The sequence below is a fragment of the Schistosoma mansoni genome, chromosome 4 (genome assembly GCF_000237925.1).
Source record: "Schistosoma mansoni strain Puerto Rico chromosome 4, complete genome".
Taxonomy (NCBI): Eukaryota; Metazoa; Platyhelminthes; class Trematoda; order Strigeidida; family Schistosomatidae; genus Schistosoma; species Schistosoma mansoni.
In genome coordinates, this window is record NC_031498.1 from 6,659,532 (window position 1) to 6,670,044 (window position 10,513).

The 10,513-nt window shown below is 37.3% G+C and overlaps 2 protein-coding genes across 3 annotated transcripts in view; one reads left to right on the forward strand and one right to left on the reverse strand.

Annotated features, from left to right (window-relative positions):
• Smp_137080 (putative multidrug resistance protein 1, 2, 3 (p glycoprotein 1, 2, 3)) overlaps positions 1-3,936 on the forward strand; it is a 70,064-nt gene extending 66,128 nt beyond the window's left edge. Inside the window, exons 19-20 of the mRNA XM_018796663.1 lie at positions 478-816; positions 1,259-3,936. Of these exons, the coding sequence (XP_018651783.1) occupies positions 478-816; positions 1,259-1,609 (690 nt within the window). The 3' untranslated portion in view covers positions 1,610-3,936. The remainder of the gene's footprint in view (positions 1-477; positions 817-1,258) is intronic.
• On the reverse strand, positions 1,725-7,303 carry Smp_027550.1 (putative RNA-binding protein; the record flags this gene model as incomplete). Of its 2 annotated transcripts, none has more annotated exons than XM_018796665.1 (2): positions 1,725-4,052; positions 7,029-7,303. In XM_018796665.1, the coding sequence occupies 2 exons, from the start codon at positions 7,301-7,303 to the stop codon at positions 1,955-1,957; spliced, it is 2,373 nt and encodes a 790-aa protein (XP_018651785.1). The 2 variants fall into 2 exon arrangements, with proteins under 2 accessions (XP_018651785.1, XP_018651784.1); XM_018796666.1 differs by lacking the exon at positions 7,029-7,303 and adding an exon at positions 4,572-5,250 and having other exon boundaries at positions 1,955-4,052.
• Positions 7,304-10,513: the final 3,210 nt, after the last annotated feature.

Below are 10,513 nucleotides of genomic sequence, written 5' to 3' on the forward strand. Positions count from 1 at the left end.
TTCGTGTTCGATATAGCAATCTGGAAGAGGGTTACATTTTCTTTCACTACTTTTTCCTCGTGACTAATTGAAAGTCACTAAGAGCTGGCGCGATGATTTCCGCATCTCACGAGCCTATTTAATGCAGTTACTCATTGAACAAGAAACCTATTAACGACTTTTTTCACTGCAATCTTGACCAGTCATCCTCTACCATGTTAGAGGAGCATTTCTTTAAACTGTCCTTTTCGAACTATCCTGACTATACAATCTTGTCTTCGTAGAGAAATTTGACTACCTTATTCAATGAGAACTAGTGTGTCCTGATCATACTTCCTCCAGACATTTGATACACATTTCTCTGTCGTGAAACTGGACCGAGTGAAAGCGGTGATATAATTGATGAATCTGAGATGCGAAAGAAAAACAGAACTTAAGATCTACATTTTATTGATATAAAAAGCCACCGTCTTAACATGAAACTTTTCGTCCTACTAGGACTTTTCGTGGACATTCCAACCTCGTCAAAATACTGCTATTGTGGGGCTTTCTGGATCTGGTAAAACTAGTATTTTATGTTTGATTCATCGCCTTTACGAAACTGACAGTAGTAACACAAATAGTGGGATATTTCTCAACGATATTAATATAAGAATGATTTCACCTAAGTGGATTCGCGAGCAGATTTGTGTCGTAAATCAAGAACCACAACTTTTTAATCTTACACTTATGGAAAACATCGCGTATGGGAACAATGCACATCCTGTAACAATGGATGAGATAACCGATGCTGCGCAACGTGCAAATATTCATGAATTTATTATGACCCTACCACAAGTAAGTTACTATCCATTCTACCTAAGATGTGAATTGATTTTATCGTGTGTAATCTACTTTTGTCTTATTATCTGGTATAATTCAAGAGGTTTAATCGTTTCAATGATAACATTGTTTGTCACAAAGCATCACGTGTCGATCGAATCTTTGATATCTTACAAAACCAATTACTGCTCTCAATGGTTTACTGGTCAATTGTAACGCTGACTTTTGACCTCGATCATGTGTTGCATGCGAACGCATGGCCCTCTTAAAAGTGAAGTACCCCTAAGTTGATAAATATATATAAAATAAATAAATGAGACCCGAAATTCTGATGCCCAATGTCAGGAATCCATAAGTGAAGAAATTCTAATTACTTAGCTTAGTATTAAAACAGACGAATAACTGTAATTCTGTAATGTCTCGGTTAATTAAATATACTGTAAAATTTCCTCTTCAGGGTTACAACACATTAGCTGGTCCTCGAGGTACACATATTTCTACGGGTCAGAGACAAAGAATTGCAATAGCGCGTGCCCTCGTGCGTAAACCAAAATTGCTACTTCTAGATGAAATTACTTCCGCAATGGATCCAGAGAACGAACGGTATATTCAAAACTTATTAACAGAACTATCACAGGACTGTACATATTTACTAGTTACCCACAGATTACTCTCAACGACACAAGTCGACCAAATTTTGTTCTTATCCAAAGGTAAAATTGTCGAGTCTGGTTCATTTGATCAGCTAAAACAAGCTAAGGGAGCATTCTATGGATTGTTTTGTCCTGAAGAGACCGAACAGACTTGAACTACGAAATTCTTTGTCTTTCCAAGAGGTAACAAACACTCAACTCAGAATTCTCAGACTGTAAATTAAGCGGCTCAACTTCACTAGCACGTTTGGTGAACAATAAAAAACAAAGTTTAAAGAATATTATATGTATTAATTCCACTGATTCTTCTGAAATACAACAAGTACAGAAACAAACGTCTTTTTTGTAAATGCTCTTTTAGGTGTAACATAATGAAGCTTGACACTAGTAAAAAAAAACGTTAGTTTTTTCGCACAGAAAACAAAGTAAGGGCGCATTAGCGAGTAACATTGTTGCCAACAGAAGCAGTTCATTTGGAAGCTTGGTTCTTTGGGTATTGTCTACACAACTCCGGCCCCACGAATTAGTATTATAGCTAGGTAATCATCTTTACCATAATCTTTCTCTAGCTGAGGAGCGCTTTCACGCAATAGATTCAAAGCAAAATCACAGGGTGGAAATGCATACAGCACCCCAGATGTAGTTTCTGTAGTTAAAGGGGAAGAAGAATCGTTCGCGTTTTGGCCACCAGGATTTAAAAGAACCACTCCTGCGGAGTCTTTTGCACGTAAATATCCAATTAAATTTCGAAGCGGTCTTTGCGGTTGCTTATCGCCATCTCCAACTTCACTGCATGAAACCGAATGTGGAGGTACAGCCAAAAGAATGCAAAACCCAGAGGAACCGGCTGTCTGAATGCGCTGATTCACGTCATCTAACTTCACTGGATCTAGTCTCATTCGTTGAGTAATACGTAAACAAACTACCTGGTCTTTGTTTGTACAACTACTTTTAGCGCTACCATGTGCATCATCCTGAGATTCACTAGAATCAATGTCATCTAATGATGTATGTTTATCTTTGTTCGACTTTTTACCTGCATGCCGAGTTTCGTTCGAATGCGCAGATGCTTCTGAATTGAATCCCTGATACATGAACTGATCGACAAGGCTTCTGTCACCCCTCAAAATATGCATTTGGCACTGAAAACTGCTCGACTTTAGATAAAACGACCCATCCCATGCCGAAGGAAGGCAAGATGCTAACTGCTCTACGTTTGTGGATGTTTCTAATGTAGGTGATCTCGAGGAAGAAGATGAATATCTGCGAGATCTCGATGACGAAGGAGAACGCGAAACAAAACGCGTCGAGTCAGCCTCAGGACTCAGTGAGTGATCTCTTAGACTACGTTTAGGCGCCCTTTCATGTGTAGCTTTTCTAGATCTATGGCCAGATTCTCGCCTATGACTTGACGAAGCAGAACGACTCCGGTCACTATCAGCATACGTCTTTCGATCGCGTTTATATTTTGAGTAATGATTATTACGAGAGTAGGCATTGTCTGAAAAAGAATCTTCACGTTTTGCTCGAGGTGTCAGTGATCTTCTGGGTGAGTAATGTCTGGGACTTGATTCTGTGGACGAATTTCTTTTAAGCCGTTTCCAATTAGGATCTCTAAACATATGTGACTCATCAGTAAAGTCCACTCGGATCCGTTTATGACTTTTTCCTAACGGATATCCACGTAAAAGATCAGCTGCAATAGCAGCCGACTCGCTATCACAATAAAGAATATGGGCATAGTTTTTACCAGACGGCCAGATGATTTTCTCAGGTGCGCTGATACTATTAACAAGGGTTGCGAACTCAGGATAATTTGTCCATGGACCCAATCCACCAACCCATAGGCATCGTGTAGGAATAACTTTTCCGTAACCAATTTTGAATCTGTATTCACCGATCATTTGTCCAGATAAATTAACTTTTGCACGGTGTGCCATGTCTAGACTAAGATATCGAACAAAAGCGAATGCGGTTGCTCCAGTTTCTAGTTCACGGCGCTTAATATCAATATCTTCAATTATACCATAACGTTCGAAAAGCTTCCTCAGTTCAGGTTCCTCGACATCTGGTGGCAAATTACCCAGAAATAATGTTCTTGTTGCATTAGGATCATCTTCGGGATTGCGATGTTCTACTGGACGAGCGTAACGAGCATTGAAAATGCTAAGCATATCTTTTTCCTTACTAGTTGTTTTTCGACGACTGCTTCTTGAATCTTCACCTGTATACCTATCGCTGGAACTCCGGGGAGGTCTGTGTGACGATGAATCATGGCGATCACGGCCAGTCCGAGTAGCAGATGCTAGTGCTTTGGTTATGTGTGACATTTGTTTGCTCGATATTACACCCCCAGCACCTAATGCTGCAGCCATTGCGGCTGCGTTCATCGCAGCTGCGGCTACGGCCGCAACCGTTGCAGATGAACCCCGTTTGGACCCAAGAGGAATTGGAAGGTTTGGTAATTTTCCTGATGATGCAAGACTTGCTGCCAACATAGGATTGACTCGACCAGAAGAATTAACCAATGACTTTGACGAATGACTAGATAGTCGATCACTTGATGGCACATAGGATTTCTTTGAACTTGAGTATTCACTGAAATAGCATGAAAAAATAAATCAAGCAAATATATAATGAGTCTAAGTGTGAAATCGACTGAATGACAAGTCTTGTCAATATTTCTTAGTGACTCAGTGGTTTAACGTTTAGTTTAAAATAATTTAGTGTGACTTGTATAAAATGCCATTCACTGAAAAAAAATTCGATGAACAAAGTAGGAAGTTTGTGATGTTTATAAACATACTTATCCAATAACAAGGTCTTTACTAAACAGTATCACTTTCTACTGATAAAACGGAAAACTTAGTCAAGCTACATGGAGTTGAACTGAAAGGTTTACGGTGATTACAGTCGCAGGATCTACATTCATAAAATAATGTTACATATCAGAAACTAACTCTGATAAAGAAATAGTAAGTCGATGGTTATAGTTAGAACTGCAAAAGTTAGATAAGACCATCCAAAAGTTATGTTAAACTGAAACGAACAAGAAATCAATGAACAATATCTCATCTTTCAGAATGAAATGGTCATTAGTTAAGGAAACTGACTTACTTTAACTTTACCTATTTCTGACAATTTTGTAAAGTTTGACTTTTGAAATCCCCAATAGTACTGACTTTAAAACAATGGTGAAATGTACATTCCATGCACTATTCGCGTTTCAAAGTGTCATGTCGAATTGAATCATCCGATCGAATAGTTTAGCATTTCAAAATGATAGTTGTAACATAATTTTGAAGATCTGCCTTTATATTCTCAGTACAACAAAATCTCTAGATAACTTCATACCAATTGGTATTTTCTAGGAAACACCCTTCTGAGAACGGAGATCCTGACGTTCTATATTGTCAGTCAGTCATAGTTGTTAATTTAAATTGTTTCACAAACGAATACATTCCCACAAAACAATTAAACACTAAGAGGAACTCCTCCAGAACTGTATTTATTGAAATAACCTAGTCAGATAAGTTAAGGCATTCAAAAAGCACACAAATCACTGCATCACTTAAGGAATAGTTGTAAAACTAGTGATTGGAGTTTCAGTAGATTGGAAGCGTTAGTCAGACTTTGATGAGTGACCACACTGTCAACTAAAATTCCGGTAGCGGAGATTCCTAGGAGTATGACTTCTTATTATCATCCTTCATAACTGGTCGTTCAAATCTAAACAAAAGTTCTTATAAAATCATTGTGCTACTGAAGTGTTTGGGATAATATTGTGAATTCCATTTTCTTATGTTTAATGATTACGTCAAACTTGGATATGCTCCTTATGCTTCGTGGTACTGATTAATAAAGGACAAACTAGATGTTTCATCACTATTCCAAAGCATATACAATGAAACAATATTTAGCTCACTATTATATTAAAAACTTAATTTATAACTTATTAGTAACTCGACTATTTAATAGGAATAATAGTTTACTTTGTCTTGGTAAAAACTACAGTTTACAACATCTCTTTTAAGTGCAAAAGTGACCATTTAGGTACCTATCTGTCATCCTTATATTCATTAAAACTCATCTGAAAATAAAAAGGCAGCTGATAGCATCATATGAAAATTACACAGTGCACAATCATGGACTTGTCTTCCGGGTATGACGGCCTTTACAGCCACGAGCCATGAAAAAACAGACCACCATACCGAAAATGGGTAGACAATCACACAAGTTATTTCCGACAAGTGAACACATGAAAACGACCAGTGGTGGTTCATGAAACTGAAGTGGTTTGACGAAACATTACCACCAACCTTGTGATGAGTCCTAACAAAAACATCACAGCGGGACATATGGATGTGCTAAGCGTTTAGTTCAGCGAATGAGATACAGATTAATAGTGGCAACGAATGGAAGTGAAAGGTTAGTTGACTAGACACTTTAATGCTTTTATAACTCGTTTCCAAGCAAAGAGTATGAATTAACTGCGTATTGAACAAATTACAAAATTACCATAAATGAACTTACTGAAACTGGACAACCAAAATATTCTCCAGATGTTATAAGTGCATCTTTTGAATTCTGATGTTTCTTACAGAACTTTCGTCGATCATTTAAAAAATCAGTTATAATCTTAGTACTTCTGGACACCATGTGCACGTTATTTTGCTGAGATACATTTTATTTATTCTTCACTAAAATTGCGACTATCTATGAAATTACTTGTTAACTAAACTGGACCAGCAATACGAGGTGGACATTAGATACTGAATAATTTCAAATGATATTGCAAATGCCTTAAGTCGATTCGGACAACTGTGCAGATTAGTTGAGATAAATGCAGGAAAAGCATTTCATATGAGTGATAGCATAAGAATGTAGGTTTTCATGATCATATGTTCAGCTGGAACAATCTCATTAAGAAAACTTGATAGATTCATTTTAATTAAAAGATTTTATATGACAAAAAGCTTCATTTCTGACGAATGTGGCCTACACTTAGGCGGACGCATTTTAGCAAACATGGTCGAGTTAACGACAATTTAAATGCCCGAAATATTTTCTCGATTTTTAGAATCAAAAAGCCTGAATGTGGATGAGGACATATCATTCCGATATCTCAATTTAATATATATGAAATGCAATTTGCTCCTCTCCATTACGAATTGAAGTAACATGTTATTTGAGCAATTTTAAATGCATTTAATGTATGGACCGTTAATATCCATCACTCCGACAAAAATAACTGTAGCTGCTACAAGACGGAAATCTGCTCCATTGTCATAAGTAAAAGACATAATTGCTTAAGAAATGATCCACCACAGAAAAATTTAAACCCATAATTAGGACAAAACTTATGTACTATGCATGATGAATATGAGTGACATTGGTATTGTAATAACAAATAAATGATACAATAGCGACTGCAAAATGAGTGAACCACATAAATACGTAATGGCATGAAATATGAACAATGATGACCGAAATCCAAAGTGTTAGCAACAGGTACTAACACGATTGAGTACTCGGAACAACTCACGCAAACTAGATACATCACTTATAAATTACCTGTGGGGGTTAAATGAGCGGCTGGAATTGTTGCTACTGACAAACTTTGCTGCGGGATTAGGTCGAAGTAAGAATGTTTGTCTCGAACCATGATGGTCATATTTATCAACTGATCTGTCTTCACGTGAAGGACGTCTCAACAAAGCCTTTCGAGGAGGACTTTTGTACTTCTTCGGAGAGTTGATGCACCCGTTAGTACCTTCTTCGTCCGATATACTAGGGGCACGGGCCTTCTTGCTGCGAGAAGACGAATCCTCTCTATGCTGTCTCTTCATCCTATGGCGGAGATTTCGAATATAGATCAACTACCTCCATGATTAATTTCAACTTCCAATTCTTGGGCATTTCAGTAATGTTATCTAAAATAGATAATCTTATTTCATAACAAAAATTTGAGCTGAAAAACAATTTTGACTATTTTTAGACATTATTTTGTTGTCTGTTCAAGGGTAGTATTACTTCTGTGTTCTCATGACCCTTATTCTATCACTGAAACTACAGTTTCGGGTTCACGTACATACATCTTGAAGTTTCTTCTTCATCAGATTTGCCATTCCATACTTCAATGCGAATTCTTCAGAATCTGAATACACTTATCAAACTTATGAGCTTGGTGAGGTAAGTGAATGAGATTCAGATTTGTGTAGTAAGGACAGAAGGCTTACAGACTATGTTAGTCCTTTTCTGATAAGCTTATGTCAGTGTCTAGTCTTCTTTAGAACGGATCAATTGAACGTGCTGACACCACTGCTTCGGGCAACAGGTTTCAAGAATTGATGATTCGAGTATTGTGTTTATTCTTGACTTTTCTACCCGTCTGCTATGTTCTCTGAGTTGTCCTGATCTGGTAAAAAGAAAACTGGGAGGATATATCAGATTCCATACTCTAACATCATCAGCGTATAATAACATCAGATGAGTTAAAGGTCTTAAATTTGATTAATATGGTTTTATTCAGTAAATATAACACTCCTATATGGTCCTCTTAAACAGAATTGTAATTTCATAGTAAATACAATTTTAGAAGTAATGTCAGGCTATACTTCATGTATACGGTCACTTGTTGATGGGCGAAATCCAACAGCGAATCCTAGCAATTCCACCTTGGCTGGACAAGTGGTAAAGTTGCGTTCACACTATACTGCTAGCATAACTACCACTACAAGGAAGATGGAAATATTACATACATTCATTACCAACGCGTTAGCGAAAAGGAGCTAGTCAAGGACTCCTAAACTGTCCAAACAGGGCACACTTTCCAAAATATTGATGGATGCAGGACCTATTCATAGATATTACCTCAAGCGCAGAATCTGAGCAAATAAAACGCGTGACAAACTGCAAACTTTTTTGAATTCCTCCATGTCAATAAAAGCGGAGATCAGGGTGGAGTGACGTCGGTTTCTGTTGATCCGTCTTCTATGTGGTGTATAGAACTTCGGGTTCTAACTATTTAGCTGGCACAGGAGCTGAAGTCTGCATGATCCAGCAACACTAGGTCAGCCATCGATAAGTATGGATAGTAAATACTCGCTGAATGCAACGAACAAAAACGTTTGAAGAGCAGTCAAATATTTCTGATCTTGGCACTAGAAATTGTCTTAACTGGATGTTGGTTGTAGTCTATGTTCATTGTGCTATTTTGGGCGCAGATTTCCAAAGCTCAAATAGCTTGTAAATCGATTTTAACAGAAGAAAGCTTGAGTATTCTGAACACAGCTACAGGCCTAAGACATTTTTCCGGACTACCAGCTACATGGAATCAAACTAAGCAGCCTTACAGATCAAAATACCACTTCTCTTGTCCACCAAAATTAATAGATAGCAAACCGTACTCATCATGAATATGCGACATAGCACTAAGAATCACCACGTGTTATCACGGAAGGTCAATTATTGAAATGTCGTGCTCACTACCGACCCCTGAATTATATTGCTAATGCGAAGTCCGAATTCGGACATATAATGCAGTTGGGAATAATATGCCCCTCTAGTAGCCCTTGGGCACTGACCTTTCATATGGTACCAAGAAATATAAAGACTGGCATAATTTAAGGAACCATTGAAGCTTAAACAATTTCGCAAAAACAGATACCAAGTACAATGTATTCCCTGTCACACTTGGTCATTCGATTTGTCTATACTACACAACTGCAATTAAGGAAAGTAAGGGAAACTGAACTGATACTGCTCACTCTGTGTAATTCAACTCTTTTATTCATGCTAAATATATTGTTCTATCTCCAGTCTAAATGTGTTCTCCATGATATATCGGTGATGATTCCGATAAGACCAGTCAGTGTAAACAATGCTGGACTTCCATATAAGATCTTATAGATTAGGTAATCACCTCATCACAAATCTACAATTTTAGGATTAAGTCTATTATAATAGTAATACTAGTAACGAAGTGGACCATAATTCTACATGAATAAGTCAAAGGCTTTTGATCTGTGGATATTACAGAACCTGTCCTTTGGAATAAACGTGTAAAATAGTTTATGTGTAAATAAAATGCCAGAATTTCTCTCATGAACCTGCCGTATCGTTCCACCAAACAATGATAAACAAAATGTCGATAAAAATGAACTATTTCTGAAGAACAACAAAGGCCTTTCACTAAATCAGGTTTGAGAAAATGTTTGATGGCCTCAATTCTATCCCTAGGTGGTCTGATACCTTTTTCACTGGTATTGTTTCCCAGAAACCCCTGGTGTTTTGCGTCAAGTACGCATTTTGACTGATTGACAATCACTCCATAATCAGTAAATCGCTCCAAAATTTGGTGTAAATGCTTGAAACATTCTTCTAGAGAAATACTAGCTAGCAGTAAAATCTTACTTACTCCACCTATAATATAATTCTCAATCAAGACCTACATATATAAGACTTTCGAGATAAAGTATCAAGGGTCAAAGTGGAGAAATACACTGGACGAACTCAGGAAAACGCCTTCCTCATAAAATGTGCAAATATACGGGACTGTCTCCCCTCTGAAATACCTATGGAAGATAGAGTACACATGTTTGTAAGACTACATGGTGAGGGCTTCGTTTCCACTGATTTAGCACGCACGAACACATATGCACCCTACTCAGACATCATAGGCCCTCTACACGTCTAAACCGTACCACACTCTAAGTTCAGTTTCCCTTACTTTCCTTATTTGCAGTTGTATAACATAGATAAATCGAATGACCAAGCATGACTCATATATATTTAATTCATCCTAGTACCAATGTTCATGTGTTTAATTAAAAAATATATATTCGTCCTTACATTCTACCTGACTTAGACAGATAACTGGTCGAACAGGTTGACTTCAGAATCAGAATCCTTCCATTAATGTTGAAAGTCATATGCTGAACCATTCCAGTTCAAGTGAAAAGAAGCAATTGATTGGTGAACTTAAGTAATCTTCGGTCAATTAATCAAACTATCATACAGTAACCAGTTAATTATTAACCCATTTCAATGACATAATT